The sequence below is a fragment of the Palaemon carinicauda genome, chromosome 33 (genome assembly GCF_036898095.1).
Source record: "Palaemon carinicauda isolate YSFRI2023 chromosome 33, ASM3689809v2, whole genome shotgun sequence".
In the NCBI taxonomy this organism is placed as follows: Eukaryota; Metazoa; Arthropoda; class Malacostraca; order Decapoda; family Palaemonidae; genus Palaemon; species Palaemon carinicauda.
Genome location: NC_090757.1, coordinates 13,053,671 through 13,075,967, shown reverse-complemented (window position 1 = coordinate 13,075,967; position 22,297 = coordinate 13,053,671). Strand labels below are relative to the sequence as shown.

The window sequence follows — 22,297 nt, the reverse complement described above, 5'->3', positions numbered from 1 at the left end:
GCTAGTCAACATCTCTCTTAACTTTCCTAAACTCCTTCAAGAAGTCCAGGAAAGACTGGATCTTTTGTTGGAGAGAAAAGCCTGAAAAGCAACTGACACTATCATTGAGATCTACTTTTGATTAATGAGAATGACAGTTGTTTGGAAAGGAGAGATGCATCTTCTGGAATCTCAAGGACTCTTCCCTTGCTGGCCCCAGTACTAGCCAATATTCCAAGTACCAAAGGACCCTTATCCCCAGAAGATACAAATGCACTTTAAATGGAACAACTTGCCACTAAAAACAAACTTTAGAGACTTCCTCAAACTTGGATAGTGTGCTATGTGAAAATAGTGTCCAAAAAGTCCACTAAAAACAATGATGTCTATCTGCAATACTGCCATAACTAGGGAAGGAGTTTCCAATAAAAATTTTATTAGAAATTTTTCAACTAAAAAGTCAAACACTAGTTTCCAACCATCGGAATATACTAACTTAAAGAAAAGGTAATGTTAGAATCCTTGCCTGGAAGCACTGACCTTTTGCTGTGCCCCCTTTCGTAGGAACTCCTCAATTTTTTAATGACATTGCCCTTATACGGCTACAGATTGATTCATTGAGCAATCTTACCGATGGGGAAAGCTGTATAAATTTGTATATTTAGGGGTTAAGGCTGTCACCTCCAGTTATAGGACGAAATAATTTTGGTAAGATTCATTGAAAAATTAAAGATATACAGTAATAATATAAAATCATAAAATTAAATAAGGGCAAGAGAATAGCAAGCAGAAGAATAAGTGAATAGAAACATGCAATCAATATATTGAGATAAAAGGCAAAGTTTATATAAACAAAAGGGAGTTAATATAAGGCAGATAAATTATAAAAAGAATCTACAAAACCTTTAATATACTGTACTGTACTTTGCTATTCCTAAAGACCCTTCCATTTTGAAATTCAAACACATCAAAATAAAAATACCAATTGGTATGCAAATAATTTGTTGAATATTTAGAATATATGCTTGACTTTTGGTAGTCATCTAATTTCAATGAAAATTAAAGAACCATAGCCTCAAAATGGCAATTAAAAAACACCATACTTCACCTTCATAAGGAAGTTCTTTTTATGATCTGGCCCATAGTCAAACACCATCTCAAACTCTGGGGGTTGCCATTTGTGCTTTGAACAAAGCTCCACCAAAGCTGAAACCGGGTGTTTGCCTGTACAGTATTACAATGAAATAATCAGTTTTAATGCTGAAGGTAATTGTTACAAACGAATATAAAAATACATTTTATAAACTATTCTTTGTACAGTATTTAGAATATTTACAACTGAACTAAATACACCAATTTAATGCAAAAAAAAAAAAAAGAGATTGCTTTTGATATAGCACATAAAGTAACCTTGACAAAGCATATTTGTCCATGGCAATACTTCGTTTAAACTGCTATTGACATTTGACAGTATTTCATGACTTAGTATTGTACTAAACTAATTTTCACCTCAAAAAATAATTTACAATGAACACCCAAGGAGACTGGTAATAGCACCTGATACATTCAAAATCAGATTTTAATTCTTGTTAATGATTTGTTACCTTTCTTAAGGATGGGGTATTTCCCCTAGAATGTTGAAGGGAGTCATTCTAGTGGTATTTACTGCCACTGCACATGTTAACTTCTATGTTATAATTATAAAGGCTTACATGAAGAATACAAGATTCTCCATATTTTCAATAAAAAGTGCCACAGGGACAGGTTATGGGTGGGAAATTCCAAAAATTTTCTCATTTCCATTTTGCCCCTAGAATGTTTCAGGTAGTCTTTCTAGTGGTACTTTTTGTTGGAAGGATAAACCAAAAATTTTGCCATACAAAATATGTGCGATCTATCGAGGCCGAGACTGAAAACTGATTTTTAAAGTACATGGAGGTTGGACGGGGACGCCTTTTGTTTACACCATCTACTAGCGCTTCTTCCCAGCTGGAACAAGGAGCTGTCACACACATGCCAAAAATTTCATTTTATCTCTTCAAATAACAGTACATGACCTCCCATTGGGTGTTCAAATAATTTATATTAGCTTAAAAGTAATGTTAATTTACCTGAGAGATCCTTGGCCATTGGTATGGGTTGCTTCTTTGGGGTCAGTTCCTCTTGAGCATGAAATCCTGCAAAAAAAAAAAAAATATGGCTTTCACTAAAATTACTAAAAATAAAAACATTGAAAAAAGTGTAACTAGATCTATCTACCAAGTCACTTCGCCAATTATAGGGGGTAGCCAACATAAAGAAAAAGAACAAAAGATTAACTTTTTTTCTCTTAGCTCCTCTCCGCCTGATGAGGGATTCAGCCGAGTTTGACTGGCACTGCTAGGGTGCCACGGCCCACCCTCCCCCGTTATCCACCAAAAATGAAGCTTTATGTGCTGAATCCCCAACTGCTGCTACTTCAACAGTCACCAAGGCAACTGGAGGAAGCAGCAAGGCCTATTTGAACTGCGTCACAATCGCTCGCCATTCATCTTTATTTGTAATGCTCTTTTGCCTCCCTCATATACTGCATATACTCCTGTCACCTAAAGCTTTCTTCACTCCATCCATCTACCCAATCCTTGCCCTTCCTCTTGTACTTCTCCCATCAACTCTTGCATCCATTACCTCCAGCAGATGATCCTATTTTACTTGTAAGATGGAATTTTAACAACTTCCAGCATTATTCTCATCACTTGGGTCAAGGTAAATGGGTTCAAGTTTAAATAATCATTGGGCCTGAACATTTTAACAAGGATATTTTCATCAACACAAACTTGAGGAGAATTGCAGATTTAATGAGAATTCTGTCTTGTAAGCTTCTCGTAGCACTTTGCCAGAAAGTTTGCCATCTAAGTGAAAATAAAAACACCATCACCATGACATTCTTATGTCAGATTTTCATTTCATGTGATTAGATTTGAAATGAGCAATACAGGTGATCAGAAGCAGTCTTCCTTGTTCAGTGACAGTACCATCACTGCATTTTTTAAACAGAGCTCTCCTCCTTGGAAAGATTGTAATAGCTAGTGTAGCACCTGATGTTCACAGTCCCATAGTAGTTTTTACTGTAATTAGATTATTAGACTTTATTTTTCAGTTCACATTTTAATTCTCTTTGTTTCAATTGTTGGGGAGGAAAATCTAAATATTCCCGCTTTTAGTCAAACGATGCAAGTGCAATGTAGGATATGAAATGCCATTTGCCTTACAATTTAACCAATTTTATTACAGCTAAAACATTTTTAGTCAATGCTCTAATCCCCACAGTAGTCCACAAACAGCTCAAAAAGGATGTAACTACGTATAAGGGGCTCTAAGAAGATTGATTTAAAGTAACATTTGTTACATACCATCAGCTGTCTTCGTTCATCCCGGAATATTAGACTACCATACTTAGTACTTAGTACAGAAGGTCCTCAACTTACAGAACATGTTCCGAGAAGTTTGCAAGTAAAATTTTGTTAAATTCTAGCCTTGGGTAGGCGTTACCTAACTTCCAGGCCTACAATTTCTAGCTGGAAAAGTCAACAAATAGTCCTGTTTCATATGAAATAAATATCAGGTTATGGCAATTATCTTTTGGTTACGGTATTACGCAAGGGACAGTGATATTGCCCTATCAAGCAGGACAATGTCCTAGAGACTGACCATATATACATATGATCCACCCTCTCCACCCAAGCTAGGACCAAAGAGGGCCAGGCAATGACTGTTGATATACCTATAGGCTCCCCAAACCTTAGCTCTCAAGGATGGTGTGGTTGCTGAACACCAAAGAAACTAACGAGTCTGAGTGGGACTCGAACCCTAGTCTGGCGTTCAACAGTCAGGGACGCTAACACATCGACCACCACAACCCAAAATTTGTGTAATATCTGTGAATGTTTGCAAGTTGAGACATACTCAAAGCCACAGCATCCCCAGGATCCTCATGTAATCAAGTCAGTTAGAACATAAACTCTTGGGAGTCCAGCTGCTTTAAGCTCAAGAAAATGATGGAGATCACCAGCAGACAGCTGCAAGGCCACTGCTGCCAATTTACCTTGTCACAAAAGCTCTTCCTTATTCACTGGCCAAACTTTCCTTCATACATTCCCATAAAAATAAACATAAAATTTGTGTATAATGTAGTGTGAAAAATACATTATAATGCAAAAGTTTAGAAATAAAAATAGAAAGCAGAACAAGGTAAAGATAAACAAACAAAGATACTGACAATCTAAACATACATCCATGGACAGTTATATCAATATCATCAACAATAATTTTGGCAGATTTTGTCGAGATACTTATAAGAACACAGCTGAATTTTATTTTTTTTTTTATTCTAGACATTAGCAGACCAGTAATTTGTATGCTAATTAAAAAAAAGCTTTGAGGAGTGAATGTTGTATCAATTTATGAAATAACACCAAAAAGCTAGTATGAATAACTGTAAATTTTATAAAGGAATGAAATGAACGACAAAACTGCCAATGGTTCCTCTCTTAAAATAACACCCCTAAATAAAACATGAAAAATATCTAATATAGAAAAAATATAATTCTATTATCAATAACAGCATCAAATTTATTGTGAAGTAAATATTATACACACTCACAGCAAGACTACCAAAACATGTAATTTCAGATTTTCCTGCAACTAACTTGATAAAACGACTTCATGCGTAATGCTAAGCCAATAAAAAATCATGATGATATTGAGTTGACAAAGGAAGGGTATATTATTATAAAGTAAAAATGTTCATACCTTTCTTGTCCATCTTTACATCCAGTAGCAAGGGTTCTATAGCACCTTCTTTATTTTTACCTAAGCCCTCACCAGGGGTCCATCCCATTTTTTGCAACATTTTCAGACCAAACTGGGGCCTCACAGGAGCAGCTTCCTTAAATTGTTCCTAAAAGGGTTACAAGGGAACACAAAGAAGAGACAAAGATTAATAAAGATGTTATGTACATGCATACCAGAGCCTTGCCATTCAGTGTACACAACTTTGTATCTATTTACAATTATTGTAATACAGTACTCCACTTTACCCACAATTCTTCAAGCATCTGTATAAAATTCATTTTAAAGTAACTACAGAAATCCACACAACACAAACTGCTCATCTTCAGTAAATATACCACAAGTTGGGTATAAATTATTAAAAATAACTTCAATAAACTTAATTTAGAATTACAAACTTATAATTCTAATGAAGGGGATACCAATCTTGTTAATAAAACCTCACAAAAAAATTAAAAATTTCAAAAATTTTCACAAATATAATATACCTATAACATTTCTAAACCTTTTTGTCCTAAAATGAGATTGATTAACAAATGAAGTACATGTACAGAACTGGAGGAGAGAAATTTTCAACAGAAATTTCCATTAATAGAGCAACAGCTTAAAACAAAGGTTGGAAAATATGAAATGATGAATAGGGATGCCAAAACATGCAGATAGCAGATAATGCAAGTATATTGATAAAGTTTTGACATTAAATATTTTAAGTACTAAAAGGAAATATCAGTGTTCCAAAAAGTAAAAGAATAAAATATACAGTACAGTACTTTACTTAAAGTACTGACAAGATACCTTACATGCTAGGTATGTGATAAAATATTGTAGAGTATAAAATGATATTTTCATAATAAAATAAATTTTTGAATATACTTACCCGCTGGTTATATAAAAGAGCTGAAGTCCCTGACGCCAGGGCAGAAAATTCAAATCTCGCGCTATCGAAGATACGCCAGGTGTACCAACCGCACCCTAGCGGTAGAACAGGTGGAACTACACACCAACTCCAGTTCTTCCATGCCTCATAGCCATACCATAGGTAGTCTCTAGAGGGGAGGAGGGAGGGTGTTAAATTTATATAACCAGCGGGTAAGTATATTCAAAAATTTATTTTATTATGAAAATATCATTTTTAAATATAAAACTTACCCGCTGGTTATATAAAAGAGCTGATTGACACCCCTTGGTGGCGGGTCAGAGACAGCTACATACAGAAAATTCACTTAAGGGTTACATACAATAAACTTAAGCAGTTCTCACCTGATAAGGAAGCTGACAGCAATGATACTCTGCCTCATTTCGTCCGCTATCCTTAAGAGATCCAGTAATCCACTCGGGCTGAAAATCTCTAGGAGCTGTCAAACGGTACAAACACCTATAACATGACAGGACCTCAACCAATACCCTTGTTCCGGGTGCACTCAAGGAACAAAATGACCACCTAGCCAAATCAAAGATTGCGGAAGACTGACGCCCAATCTCCACAAACAACCATAAAAAACGAGTTCCAAGAGATAGAAAAGGGGTATTAGGAAAAAAGGGAACGTAGTGGTAGATCATTCACCTACTATCGCATTAGCAGCTATAAAAGGACCCAACGTAAAAAGGTCCTCATAGCGAGTCTGAACATTCTTCAAATAATGGGATGCAAAAACAGACTTACTTCTCCAAAATGTTGTATCCATCAGACTTTGCAGAGAACGGTTCTGTTTAAAGGCCACTGAAGTCGCTACCGCTCTGACTTCATGTGTCTTGACTTTGAGGAGCCTCTGATCCGACTCATCACACTGAGCATGAGCTTCTCGAATCAACAATCTAACGAAAAAAGACAAGGCATTCTTGGACATGGGCATCGAGGGTTTCCGAACTGCACACCACAGAGCGTCTGAGTTACCTCTCAGATTCTTAGTTCTGTCCACATAACAACGTAGAGCTCTAACTGGACAGAGAACCCTTTCCAATTCATCGCCAGCCAAATCCGAAAGGTTAGAAATCTCGAAGGATTTGGGCCATGGTCGAGAAGGATTTTCGTTCTTGGCCAGAAACCCCAGTTGCAAAGAACAAATGGCTTTCCCATTCCGAAAACCAATGTTCTTGCTTAAAGCGTGAACTTCACTAACTCTTTTCGCAGTGGCGAGGGTAACTAGAAAAAGGGTTTTCAAGGTTAAGTCCTTAAATGAAGCCGAGTGTAAAGGCTCAAATCTGTCACTCATGAGAAATTTAAGGACAACATCCAAATTCCAGGCGATGGGAGCCGTTTGAATCATCTTGGTCGTATCAAAAGACCTAAGTAAATCTCGTAGATCCTTATTATCAGAAAGGTCTAGGTTCCTGTGTCGAAAAACCGTCGCCAACATACTCCTGTAACCTTTAATAGTTGATGACGAGAAGTTATGCTTAGTTTTAAGGTCCAAGAAAAAATCTGCTATTTGGGAAAGCGATGTACTGGAAGAGGAAATCGCGTTAGTTCTACACCATTCCCTGAACAACTCCCACTTGGACTGATACACCTTGATGGTTGAAGACCTTCTTGCCCTTGCAATTGCCTTGGCTGCCTTCTTCGAAAATCCTCTAGCTCTAGCGAGTTTTTCGATAGTCTGAAGGCAGTCAGACGTAGAGCTCGGAGGTTTTGATGATTTCGGGCCAAGTGAGGTTGTCTGAGAAGATCGGGTCTCATGGGAAGGCTTCTCGGGACATCCACCATCCATTCCAGTACCTCTGGAAACCAGCTCCTTGACGGCCAGAACGGAGCTATCAGTGTCATTCTGGTCTCCTCGTGTGAAACGAACTTCTGAATCACTTTGTAAAGGATCTTGAACGGAGGAAAGGCATAAACCTCCATGTGTGACCAGTTCATCAGAAAAGCGTCTATGTGAAAAGCTTCGGGATCTGGAACCGGAGAGCAATAACACTCTAGTCGTTTGGTCTTCGCGGTGGCAAAGAGATCCACGAGAGGTCGACCCCATAACCGCCACAGACTCTTGCAGATGTCCGGGTGCAGAATCCATTCTGTGGAGAGAACCTGACCTTTCCTGCTGAGTCTGTCTGCGCTCACATTGTTGACTCCCTGGATGAACCGCGTCAAAAGAGTCACCTTCCTTTCCTCCGCCCAGATGAGGAGCAGTCTTGCAATCTCGAACAGAGGCCAAGAGTGGGTCCCGCCTTGTTTCGCAATATAGGCCAGAGCTGTCGTGCTGTCCGAATTGACTTGGACTACCTTGCCCCTGATCTGCTTTTCGAAGCCGATGAGAGCCAGATGAATAGCTAAAAGCTCTTTTTGATTGATGTGGAGAGAGGTTTGCTCTACCGTCCAAGTCCCCGAAAGTTCCTGCTTCTCTAGAGTGGCTCCCCACCCCGAGTTGGAGGCGTCGCAACACAACACGAGGTTTGGGTTCCTCTGAAGTAAAGACAAGCCTTCTTTCAGTCTGGGCTCGTTGTTCCACCATTGAAGATGAGACTTGATGGAAGTCGAGATGGGAATGCAATCCCTGTCGAGGCTGTCCCCTTTCTTCCAATGGCGGTTGAGATGAAACTGAAGAGGACGCAAGAACAACTTCCCCAGGGTCACGAACTTCTCTAACGACGAGAGAGTCCCCAGAAGGCTCATCCAATCTCTGACGGAGCAAAGATCTCTCTTCAGGAACGTTTGTACTTTTAGGAGGGCTGCTTGGATTCTCACCGACGACGGAAAAGCCCGAAAACTCCGACTGTGAATCTCCATCCCCAAATAAAGAATCTCCTGGGATGGAATGAGTTGTGATTTTTTCGAGCTCACCAGGAGACCCAGTTCTCTGGAGAGATCCAAAGTCATCTTGAGGTCCTTCAAACAACAATCGGCTGAGGAGGCTCTTATCAGCCAATCGTCCAGATACAGAGAGGCCCTGATTCCCCTCGAATGCAGCATGCTTGCCACGTTCAGCATGATCTTGGTGAACAATAGAGGAGCCGTGCAAAGTCCGAAACAAAGAGCCCTGAACTGGAAGACCTTGTTTCCGTCCATGAACCTCAGATAACGTCTGCAGCTGGGATGAATCGGAAGGTGGAAATAGGCATCCTGAAGATCTAAAGAGACCATCCAATCGTCCTTCCTCACAGCTGCCAGAACTGTTTTCTGAGTCTCCATGGTGAACGTCGAGTTTTGGACGTAACCATTGAGCACACTTACGTCCAGAACCGGTCTCCACCCCCCGGAACTCTTGGGTACTAGAAAAAGGCGGTTGTAAAACCCCGGAGACGTAACATCTTGCACTTCCTCTATTGCTCGTTTCTCTAATAAAAGAGACATCTGTAGAAGCATGGCTTGTTTCTTGGGACCCTCTCTGTATTTGGGCGAAAGATCCACTGGATCTGTGACTAAAGGAGGATTGGTCAGGAAGGGGATCTTGTAGCCTTCCTTTAACACCTGGACGGACCAGGGGTCCGCTCCATTCCTCTCCCAAGCCTCCCAAAAGTGAGTCAACCTGGCCCCCACTGCTGTCTGAAGGAGAGGGCAGTCAGACTTTACCTCGGCCGGACTTGCCCCCTCTGCCTCTAGGTTTCCTTCCTTCTGGTTTAAAAGAGCCTCTCCCAGAGGGCTTCCCACGAAAGGACTGAGGACGAAACCCAGAAGAAGATTCCTTAGGTTTTCGAGAGGAGAAAGACGGAGGCAAAACTTTCCTAGTCGAATGAGTAACTAAGTCATGTGTGGCCTTCTGAGTGAGAGCAGTAGCCACCTCGCCCACTAATTCCTGAGGAAATAAAGAATTAGACAAAGGTGCGAAAAGAAGGCCTGTCTTCTGATAGGGAGACACTCCTGCGGAGAGGAAGGAGCACATCGTGGCCCTTTTCTTGAGAATTCCAGCTGTAAACAAGGCAGCAAGTTCGTTGGAGCCATCTCTCACACCTTTGTCCAAGCAGGACATCAAATGAACCAAACCACTAGTGTCCGTTTCCGTCATATCAGAGACCCTCTTACTCAAAGCCCCCAAAGCCCAGTCCAAAAAATTAAAAACTTCGAAGGCCCTGAAAAGACCTTTAAGCAAATGGTCGAACTCTGGAATGGACCACCAAATCTTAGTCTTCCTTAAGGCAAGACGACGAGAAGCATCTACCAAACTTGAAAAATCCCCTTGGGCAGACGAAGGAAAACTCAAGCCCAAAACTTCACCAGTCTCATACCACACACTAGATTTAGAGGCTAACCTAGCGGGAGGAAAGGCAAAGGCCGTCTTGCCAAAAGCTTTCTTGGAGTCCAACCAAGAACCCATTAACTTCAAGGCCCGCTTAGAAGATCGAGAAAGAACCATCTTGGTGTAAACTGGAACCTTAGTAGCTTTACCTAAGATGAATTCAGAAGGCGGAGAACGAGGGGCCACAGGGGTAAAAGAATCCGGGAAAATTCCAGTCAAAATAAGCATAAACTTGCGAAGGTCCACAGCATGCTGATAATGCTTCTCCTCCTCATTCTCAGAGACTTCCTCAATAGGATTATCCTCATCCGACTTTTCCTCTGGTTCGTCTTCTGGCAGTGCAGCAACAGCTGCAGCCTGAACCGAAGGAACAACGTCTGGATGGGACTGCCTGTCAAGGCCAACATCTGAGTCAATTTGGTGGGGAGAAGTAGAAGTAGATTGATGCGAAACACGGACATGTAGACGATCATCCTCAACCAACAACTGCTTAGACCGCTTAGAATTCAACTGTTGTTGAACAGAAGAACGCTTGAAATCAGAAGGTAACTGTTGAAGATCGCCGCGAGGTCGCGTAAAGTCCGAGGACTGTTGCTGCGAGCGATCAAAGGAGTCAGGATGTCGCCGCTGTAAACCAATGTTTTGACGCGCCGCGTCCAAAAGTTGTTGCCGCGGGCGATCCACTACTTCAAATTGTTGCCGCGTCTCGTCCACTTGTCGACGCCGACGCTCTTCCCCGCGACCAGAAAACGCAAACTGGTCAACCAAAACTCTCTGACGCGACTCATCAAAATCAACCTGGCGTTGAACACTGTGAATGGGAGACCGTCTAAGTGATAACTCGTCAAGGCCATATACCATCGAACGTTTGTGCGATAACTGGTCTGACATCGAACGCCCAGACACAACGCCAACACCTGGTTGATAAGAATCCATCAACGACGAGAGTTGTTCCTTCATAGACAAAAGCGCAGTCCATTTCGGATCAACAGAACTCCTAGAAGGAAGATTCGCACTAATGTCACCACGCATTTCAGGGGAAGAAAGCCAATCCGATGGAAGAGGAGGTGCATGAATAGTTACAAGGTCCGAATCGGAAGGAATCATATCCGCACGAACACGGTGATCTGAACGTTTGGCCGGAGTGCAAGCGCTGGGAGAACGGAAACGTTCCGGTGAACCCCACGAACTACATCCTGGCCGCACAGGCGATACCCGACGCTGTGTGTTTTGACGCGCCGCGTCCAAATCAACATGGGAGCGTTTAAGCGGTCTCGACGCTCGCCGCCAGATCTCACTCCCCGACCCTTCATCGGAAGACGGGGATAACGTATGAACCTCACCTTTCCTACGATGAGGGTGAACGACCTGAGCTACGGCAACAGGAACGTTCGAGGGGACGTCTGCACGATTGATGATGCTTCTCGTTCCCTTAAGCCGTTCGACATTACTTCTCCCATGGGTTCGAGAGCTCGAAAGAGGTCTAAGGCTAGGTGAACGACAAGATCGTGCCGACGCACCCTCCGCAACACTAAACACATTATCAACACTTGTCACAACACCGAGAGAGTCACGATTCTTCGGTACCACATCAGACACTCGAGTCGACGCACCTTCCGCAACACTAACCACATTATCAACTCTTGTCACAACACCGAGAGAGTCACGATTCTTCGGTACCACATCAGACACTGAAACACTTTCCACAGTTCCGATAGAATCACGGTTTTTCAATACCTTTAACTCTGAAAAGATAGTATTTCTATCGGCTGCTAAGGACTCAACTTTCTCACCAAGAGACAAAATAGCAGTAAACATGTCCTTCATAGTAGGTTCCTGATCTACCACCACAGGGGAAGGAACAGGATTAGGAATAGGTAAATTAGGTAAGGTTCTATCCATAGATCGGGAAGAACTACGCCTAAGTCTATCTCTCTCTAATCTCCTAACATAACGATCGTAAGTACCAAAATCATCATTAGTTAAGGAAAGACACTCATTACACCTATCATCTAATGAACAAAATTTACCCCTACATTTTACACAAATAGAATGAGGATCAATAGATCCATTAGGAAGTCGTGTACGACAACCCTCACTAACACACCTACGCTGAGCAGGGGAGGAGTCGGCCATTTTAAAGTTAACGTGAGAGACCGACAAGCAAAAAGTAAGGGAAAAAACAATAAAGAAAATCTCAAACAAAAAGATTTCAAGATAAGAACCAAGGAAAATTAATCAACGATAGCTTAAACTCAAAAAAGAACGTTGTACATCACCAAACAACTTCCCAAGAGAGTAAAAACACGAGAGCGAACTTCTGTATGTCAGTCAGCTATGACGGCAGAGAGAAGAACTGGAGTTGGTGTGTAGTTCCACCTGTTCTACCGCTAGGGTGCGGTTGGTACACCTGGCGTATCTTCGATAGCGCGAGATTTGAATTTTCTGCCCTGGCGTCAGGGACTTCAGCTCTTTTATATAACCAGCGGGTAAGTTTTATATTTAAAAAGTAAAATTTGAAATACTTTATAAAAAGTAGTAATTCTTTTAAAAATGCAGTGGTAAGAAATTTATAGGTCTGTATAAGTTTGCTACTTCCTGCACTAAAGACAAAATATCTCAAAATCAAATGACAATACTGTAAGCATAAACCCCTCTAGCCTAATGCTCTAAAAATGGATTATGTAGATATCACTATTCTTTTCTTAAGAAGAACTTCTAACAGCTGCCAGTGACTTTCCTCAGTATTGTTAACCAACAAGCATCATGTTTCCCTAACCTTAACCAATTTACTGTTCAGTAGATATCTGAATATGTTTTTGCCTTCTTTCACATTTGAATATTCTATTCAGAAGTTTACTAGCAAGATTATTACTATTATTACTAGCTAAGCCACAACCTTAATAGGTAAGCCAAAACCCTGATTGGAAAAGCAGAAAGCTATAAACTCAAAGGCTCTAACAGGGAAAATAGCAGAAAGAATAGTGTTTTCTAAACTTGTACCATTTGAAAGTACTGTATGCACCTCACTAATTAATATTCCACGTTCCTAAAGTAGTTCTTTTTTTTTTAATTTTAAAGTCTACACATGGTGGCATCAAAATAGAAATTTTACTTAATAAAAATAACTAAGGTAATAAGGGGATACTGTGCATCAATTTTATATACCAGTTTATAAAAATGCTGCAGCGTATGTAATTTTCTTGTGGTTTACTTAAACATTTTTAAAATAGAATAAACATGCTTAAGAAACCTGTGCCAATAAACTCGAGGAATGAAAATAAATAAGAAATCCATAGCATTACTGTAATATTTCTTTAATCCACTTTAATGATGAGGAGTTCATCTTTCAAAATTTTACCACAAGACACTTCATGAAGCGATGGGGATGAAAAGATCTCAAGCATGTGACGTGTTCTTGATTTGGTCAAGAATTTGGGAACAAAACTAAGAAACCTTATCCTGGAATAAACAAGTGTGTGCAACTCACCAACACTCTTCACCAAACCTACTACTAAGAAAAAGGCAGTCTTGAGAGTTGGAATTCTGTTTGATGATCTTTTCAGTCTCATATGGAGCATCAGTAAGACTTGAGAACATGGCTCACATCACACCTCAAGTCAGGGTGGTCAAGACTGTTTGAATCTCTTTACAAGCATCAAGAACTCCCACGACAAACTGTTTTATGCTATTCAGTCAAGACAGTAGCCTTCCAAATGCATACAGGAAAGGCATTTCTTGATGAAGATCGACGAATAAGTCCTCGATCTCCACTAAAGATAACCAAGCACCCTTCCCTCTGTTGATCTTAGTGGAGAGTGAACAGCAGCCCTGTACCACGAGCAAGGAGCCTTGTCATCTCAGCCACCAGTTGACTGCAAGCAATGACTTTACAGTGAGGTGCCATTTTTTTTACAATTTTGGATACCAAAGTATCAAAACAGAGAAGAGGACCGGGTACCAAAGGGAGTGGTCCACCTACCCAGAAAGAGGTGGTAGTGGTGTCATCAAGAGCTCTACTCTTTAGCTACAGCTGGCCTTTCTGGTCTTCTTTGACATCGTCATCTTGTTCTTAATAAAAGGGCAAGAATAAGTAAGTATTAAAAAGGAGGAAAAAGAGGTGGAAGGGAAGGAGTGAACTCACATTAACTCTTAACTTTTTTCTTCAGGTTCTGCTAGCAGAGGCGTGGAAGTCTAAGCAACCATCAATGACGGGTGGAACCACAAAACGGGTATTGTCACAGGGAAGCTGTAGTCACTCTCACTGGCACCCACAACATAGACACAGGGGCTGGGGTCACTAATACAAGAAGTGTGAAAGCTAAGGGCCCCAGAGGGGTAAATGGCAATGAAGTTAACCACAGGGAATAGGCACCAGGGCAATACACAGGTTTGCCAGCATCTGAGTCCTATTACACCCTTGAGGCTTCAACACCTTTTCCACAAGGGCAAAATCTCTCTTAGCTGCTTTCTTGGCTTAAGGAGCACTGCAGGGATTACCACTGACATCACTGACACTGCTGCCCATGGGATCACTACTGAATTACTTGTGTCACCGTTAGGGTCACTGGTACCAGGGAATCCAGGGCTAAAGTAGCATTAGCTACCAACTCCTTCAAAATGACACGGACAGTATACCTACTACTGTATAACTAAGGACGGCCAAGCTTTCCTAGGTCATTCGTTGTTGGCAGCCTGTAAGGAAGAACTTCCAGGAAATTTTAGAGATCAGCAAGCAGAGCCATGTAGATAGAGAGATCAAACCACTGAACTTCAAAAAGGGATGATCTAAACCACATGAATTCGAGAGAATATCTAAGGATATATATGTGATGGAGTTATCATAATACAAATTAAAGTAGTTAATAAAACTAGAGCATTACTTCCTTTTTTTTCCTTCTTAATTGAAATCAGGAGACAGCCTTTTTTATGTATTATTTTGTGCCAAATAAAACATTCATGAGCATTATATAACAGGTTTCCCTGTATTTGCAACTATGCTTATTAAAAAGATATTAAAACACTCCAAAAGCACACAAACTATGAATGATATAGCAAGCTATGAAATGTATGGACCAATAGTCATGCACAAAACATCACTGAATTCTTTTATCAAGAAACCTAGATTCTGTTGCCTTACACTACCTGGAAGATGAGCATTTGTGATTCCATAAAACACATCATAATTCAACTACAATAAATCCATTAAAGTAGTGTACACTTTGGCTGTCTTCTGGCAATTGCTTCTCATCAATAAATCCTACTATCAAGAAATAATATCTAAACATAAGTTGGAAATGGAAGACTTACAATGTACAAAATATGAAATTCATTCACTATAAACATAAAATCTTTAGGCAACTTTAAAAATTACCTGAGAATATAAGAAAAATCATTTTATTCCAAAAGTGATTGTGTATCCATACATGATTATTTCAAAGCCTATGAGTTCAGAAGTCACTTAAACAATGAAATCTGAAAGCTGAAACAACAACAAAAACTATTAACAACTAAATTTCATAGGTTCTAGCTGAAATTATGGAGGGACTGTACAATACTTTTACACCTACAGAATTTACAGTAATATCGACCACAATCAAAACCATGTTAGGAATTTTCTCAACTCAGATTGACAACAAGGATACATAATCAAAATTTCTTCTAAGGCATCAAAATCTTATAAAATGTAGGCTGTGTATCTAATCTATTAGGTGTCAACCCTTGATTATTGAAAATATGAAACCCAAACTTAAATTGTTAGCTAAGGTTGTGTTATAGTGTTTTATTGCTCATCTGGTCATTTCTAATACATTTTATGTAAAAGTATTTATTTTGATTTGTTTAATCTTAACACCAAAAGTTTATTAACAAAAAAAAAAATTAAATGTGGAAATGGAAACTAGCTTAGGCTTGTATTCATATTTTTCTAAACGATTTTTGTGATATTACAACAATCATAAAAAATAAAAAATGTAACGGTAAATACCAATAGGATAAATTTCATTTACTAAAGAATGTATACAGTAATTTATGACTCATTCCTCCCTTTCTATCATGCCTTATATGAAAAAAAATAATTCCCGAGACATGAAAAATCACCTGCCTGGAAAGAATTTAATATGCACCCTAAATTCTTTATGTCATATTGAAAAATTATTGTTCTAAAAATTACATATATAAAGGCATTAATTATTTCACATATCTACTGTATGCTTGAAGCCATACAAAGGGAAACTTATAATTCAGAGGAGACTTGAATATGCTCAAATTTTTTTACAGTATTAATATAATTATGAACTTCTAATTAATGAGCCGAGTTCAGTGATAACATACAATTCCTATAAAATACCAGATTTAGATTTATGTCAATAAATGCACTGTTTTCTAAAATGAAAAGGCCACTGACATGGAACAAAATGTTTAACATAGCAGTTAGCTTGAATTAAAGGTGACGTAGTTGGAACAAAGGTCAGTATTTATTGAACAATTTCAACGTACCAATTTTTCTTTACTACAGAAACAATTTCCACTTAAACTAAATCCTTAGAATTCCAAGTGATTTCCGCCCATTTAAGCCATCTCACTGAGTTTAAAAAGGACTACCCATTGGTGTATATAGTGAATCATCTCCATGTACAAATCCAAGTTCATGGCTTCACTGCATTACTAGCTCATTGTCATTCTGATACTGTATTAGGATATATGACATTTCATTGTACTAGCAATTCCATCTTTTCTCATTATCTTTCAGTTTTTTCCCAACTTTGTCCTGATAACATCCTACTGTTATGGCAATTTTATCTTTAATCCACTTCATTCCTTCAGGTCTCTTATCACGTTTGTCCTGCTATAAGAAAAGGCTTTTAGCTACCTGTAGGATTGATTCTTAAAGTTACTTTGTATGCTGGATAATCTTAATTGAAAGGGTTATCTTTTTAGTGAAATTATCATTCATCTGATAACCCTGAATACATTTCTTTGCATATCAAGAGAAAAATGAAGAAAGTAATTGCTAGTTTCAATGCCATACAAAAAAAATCACTTTACAAAACAGAGCATATAACCGAGAAGCAATCAAGTGAGGAAGTAATTTACACAATATCATATCTCAAAACATTTACCATATAGGAAAACAAAAAATTGCCTTGACTTATCCTTAGCAATTGTATGATACCAAAAATTATCCATAAGGGATGTGGAATGTTTAAGGCACAGTTAACCTTTTTAGCAAGAATAAGAGCACATTTTCAAAGTTAGCTGTACAGTATGGGGAAATCTCCCCAATTTTTCTATAAGACTTAATAATGCCAAACTTCCAAATAGATTCATTTTTCTTGTACATTTATGGTATTCATTTTCTTTAAACTTTATAAAAACAGTGATTCCAACATGGTGAAGATGCTATGTGCAGTTAGCTTGCCAGCTGTGAAACTCGTGCTCTACGTGTGTATGCAGCAGTCAATTTCTTTATATGGGCTTTTCGAGGTAGAAGGAACACTCCATACAAGTCACAGTTCTGTTTATTTTCTCATACACCTATCACTCATGCATAGCCCACATTTATGGTTTTTAAATGTCCAAGACACTAAACTCTTTGCATAACAGACAGAAGAGCAGTAGTACTACTACTGTACACATCTGTGACCTGGATCTTCAAGCAAAAGTAACTATGACATTGCTGCACAATGTGACAAAGCTATGACAAATAAGGCTTGTATGGTAGCCCTTACACATTAGCTTGAGCACTTAGGGTGAGATGAAACAGAAAATAGAGCAAGATGCCACACCCAAAAAGTGACAGGGTAGTAAGACTGCTAGCACACAAAAGACACAAAGGTATTCCAGTGCAGAAAAAAAAAAATGTATCTTGGTCATTAAAACAAACAAAATCAAGGTGCCCCACATGAAAAAAATTACTTCAGAATGACACTAGAAAATACTATAAAGGTTAACTACACCTGCTCATTAGCTGTAAAGTAGTAAAACCAGACATCAAGGGAAAAAATTTATGAAAAGGCAAGAAAACCATTGACTACCCTTCCTGAGGGAAAAATACTAAAGCAACGATCTCTAAATCAATGAGAGCACAAAGTGCAAAGTTGTCTGAACTTGGACTCGTTATCTACAGTAATTAATAGCATGCTAGCTCCATAAAATCAAACACTAAACCTAATACACTATACTAAATGACAGCAAATTTCAAAAATATCTAAAGAAACTTAGAAAAACACAAACTATGAGAAACACAAAATAATGAAGATGCAAATATAAATGCTTATATAATTTCCATTGTACAACTTTTAGAGCATAGAAGTCTCTTTCAAATGGTTTTTGAAATTAAAAAAAGTGACTCCAAAATTACATTATTTTAATGGGGTTAAGTCACACTCCTTGAAGTAAAGTGACTATTATTGTGTTAATATTACTGTAGTATGTTTCTATTACTGCATTCTACCTGGTTTTCATACAAATAACATTAAATGCTGTACACAGCTGGATCTGACAATTGGGTTGAGCTCATAGAGACGGCACAAGAAAAACACATATGGAGTGAATTCAGTAAGAACCTACGCATCCCAAGTGTACCAGAGGATTGATTAAGTTAGTTTAAAGGTTTAAAGGCTGCTCATGAATGCCAGAGGCAAGGGACAGTGACATTGCCTTATCAAGCAGGACAATGCCCTAGAGACTGACCATATATACATATGATCAGTGTCCAAGTCCCTCTCCACCCAAGCTAGGATCAAGGAGGGCCAGGCAATGGCTGTTGATGACTCAGCAGATAGACCTATATGCTCCAACCAAACACCCCATCCTTAGCTCACAAGGATGATGAGGTTGCAGAGACCAAGGAAACTAACGAGATTGAGCGGGACTCAAACCCCAATCTAGCGTTCAACAGTCAAGGACGTTACCACATCGGCCACCACAACCCTATATCAAAATGACAGCAGGTTGTAAGTACTTTGCCGTCGATAATTATAAAAAATACAGGGTTGGGTATTACTGCAATTGATGAAGAGACAAGGATCCATGTGAGCTATGAATATTTTTACAACCACTCTTCTGTCTGTCAATCAAGAACACTGTCTAGGATATTGAAGACCAACAATGAAGGCTAAATGAGTGATGAGTTTGTGGTGATATAAATCACTTTTATGCAGTAAATATATCAACCCACCTTATGGTAGTGTCAATCTCACTTATTTTTTTAATAATAATTTCCACATAAAATGTTTCCTCTTTCTAAATACATACAGTATAAAAATAGTCAATTTAAAAAATTAATTACATTTTTAGTCCTTCTTTTATTGAAATTTTCACTCATATACGCCCATAGATTCTCTTAAAAATGACTTTCACAAGATACTCGGTGAACTTGTCTAACTCCTTGTCTCAAGGTCTAATATGAGCTGGAATACAATGTCAGTGGCCTGTTATTATCAAATTAATTTAATCAACATTCCTTTAATGTTCTTAAAATTATATCATCCATCTATCTTATCTAGTTATCAGAAAATTTTCCTGCCTACAATGAAATATACTAAAAAAAAGCCTTAAATTATACTTCAGTCCAAGTGAAGAGAAATTCCTTCATGACCAGAACCCATATTACAAACAAAAATAAAAAAAAAAAGATCATGACAAACCTAATGATGCAACATGTATGACTAATTCCCTTGAGACTCACCACTACGTAGTTTCACTCACCCGTCCCCACGCGACGTCACACACCTTTGGCCCCACAGCAGATGGATGCCAGAACCTCGAAGCGCTAATGGGACAGAGCGATCACAGGGACAGATCTGTAACAAGCTCTCTCTTCATTTGGCCACAGGCAAAGGGAAATTGGCCAGCAAGTGATTCTCAGTCTATCATTCTGATCATGGTGATATGCCTTTTATAATTCTACTTGTAATTCAAGGTAATTTAGAGGCTTTATAAATTCTGAAATATGATAATCAATGATTGGATAAATTGTGTTTCATGAGAGCTTGTTCCTCTAGATCCCTCTCACGACAGGCTAGGGGTCAGTGTACCACGCATGGTCCCACTGGCCCCTATCCTGCGTGAGCCCTCGAAGGAGAAAATTATAAGGCTTCAATTCGCCTTCTTTCTTTAGCTGGGAGACACTACCACGGACCAAAACTAATGATGAACTCAGTGGAACACACTCTTTGGTTCAATGAATTTCTACAACCTTCCATTTTAGAGATATATCAGCATGTAACCAAGCATTAAAAATTACTTTTACAAAGAAGTAACAAGTTCCACTCATAAATTGCAAGGCACAATTCAAGTACTTCACTAGTCTGGTCCCTGGTAGTGTCCTAAATTTTCTGGAATCTTCCAACGGTGCAGCGCAGCATCTTGAAGGCTGAGGAGCTTTCTCGCTACGTCATCAGGACGGACCTGGCAAGTGGAAACCTGAAACACAACAGTCCGGGGGCTGGTGTAACCCTGAGCTAGAAAGAGACTGTAAAACCCATCTTTTACAATCCCTTTCACCTATAAATACCATCATCCAACATTACATAACCACTTTGCAAAATGATGATGTGACTACATGACAAACAAGTGATAGTAAAGCCAGGAAGAAAGACCACAAATCTAAAAGGGAACCAAGAATGTCTCAAAGGCACTTTTCTCTTTTGTCATTACGTTAAGTATGCTCCCACAACTTTAACTGTGCATATTATAATTTTTATTATCCTTATAAGTATATGGTTGAACCAAGCTATCAAATTCAAAGCCTCAACCCTCCCCGGAATGACTTGAAAGGTTTTATTCCTTACCTATTAACAATTTTATACATATACAAACACAATCAATGTATTTGTGTACTTTATATCTAAATATACACATATACATTCATGCATGCAAACATACATACATACATACATACAGCTAGCGCAGGTTGTGATGTCCTGTTGAGCAAAAAATGAGATAAAAAATGAAAGGCAGATAGAAAAATTCAAGAAAAATAAAAAAACACAACTTGGATTTATGAATTTATTTGTAATTACTCATCATTCATTCAATTAATATTTGCAATGGCCACCCTTCCTTTGGATGACGTCTACAAGGCGTTTGGGGAAGGAGTTGATGAGGTTTTCACACAGCTCCTTCGAGATTTTATCCCAAGCGGCCCGTAGCGCTGCCTTTAGCTTAGCAAGAGTGGAAGTGTCTTCATTCCGGATACGAGCCTTGAGAATTGCCCATAAGTTCTCGATTGGAGACATATCAGGGGAGTTACCAGGCCATTTTTCAAGAAAACTAACGTTATTTTCCCTAAAATAACGGGTAACAACCTTAGCTGTATGAGCAGGGGCCCCATCCTGCTGAAAGATTGATGTATCGGTGCGGTGAAACGAATCCTCAAGATGCAAACGAAGCAGTTCTAGATACCTTTCCTTGTTCAGTCTGCTTGGGGGGTAGAAACACAAGCTCAGTAACCCCACCATATCCCACACCCCCCCAAACCATCAAATAGGCAGGAAATTTGGTGGTAGGAGTGAGGAATTTGGGGTCCAAGGGATCAGATCCCGGTCGACGCCAAACGTTTTTGCCAGTCGCATTAGAAACGTAAAAGGTTGATTCATCTGTGAAGAGGATTTTTCTGAGTTCCTCCTCAGGCCATTGGCTAAGCTGCTTACAAAATCTTAGTCTATTTTCTCTGTGGCGTTTAGTGAGGAAAGGTTTCTTACGAGCAGGGCCTTTCTTGTATTTCAATTCCCCTGACAAACAATTTTGTATCGTTCGCACTGATATGTCAGCAAGAACTTTACAATTTTGTTCCTTCAATTGTTTGGCAGTAACACGGGGGTTCATTTCAACATTTCTCTTCAGAAGCCGAATGATACGAGGCGAAGTCTTCTTCCTTGCCCCCCCTCCATGTCGGGGAAACGGGAGGGTACCATCTCCTGCCAAGAAGCGTGCAACCAACCTTCTAACTTGCCTCTCATTTACTCCGGTTTGATTAGCTATATCCTTGGTTTTCATGCCTAATCGGTGACACTCGATCACCCTGACAATATCATCATGATCAGTTCGAGGCCTAGACATTTTCATCCAAAACTACTGGAGTTAATGGCCGAAAAAACGAAGATTAATTGAGGGGGACTCTTAGCATAACCGTCGTAAATGTTCTCCTAACGAATGCGTCGCAGCAACTGAGGGAGATTTTCTAACTGGTTTGAGAGTGAGGGGGAGTGAAGGAAAGTTGCCAATTAGTCATTTAACCCGTTCTTGCCATACAAACTGGATTTTTAGCTGGCGAATATTTGAGCGGTTTGTGTTGCCCTAAATTAATTTGGGCA

At 39.3% G+C, this 22,297-nt stretch overlaps 1 protein-coding gene across 17 annotated transcripts in view; it reads right to left on the bottom strand.

The window, feature by feature from the left end:
* Positions 1–22,297, bottom strand: part of LOC137625854 (protein Son-like) — a 137,733-nt gene that overhangs the window by 5,114 nt on the left and 110,322 nt on the right. For 8 of the 17 annotated variants that reach the window (XM_068356758.1, XM_068356757.1, XM_068356759.1 and 5 more), the window contains 3 exons: positions 4,771–4,918; positions 2,091–2,156; positions 1,088–1,203 (listed from right to left, as the gene is read on the bottom strand). In XM_068356758.1, the coding sequence (XP_068212859.1) occupies positions 1,088–1,203; positions 2,091–2,156; positions 4,771–4,918 (330 nt within the window). Of the gene's footprint in view, positions 1–1,087; positions 1,204–2,090; positions 2,157–4,770; positions 4,919–15,423; positions 15,460–19,668; positions 20,406–22,297 lie in introns of those variants that run through there. The other 9 variants (XR_011040924.1, XR_011040926.1, XM_068356768.1 and 6 more) reach the window with 9 other exon arrangements.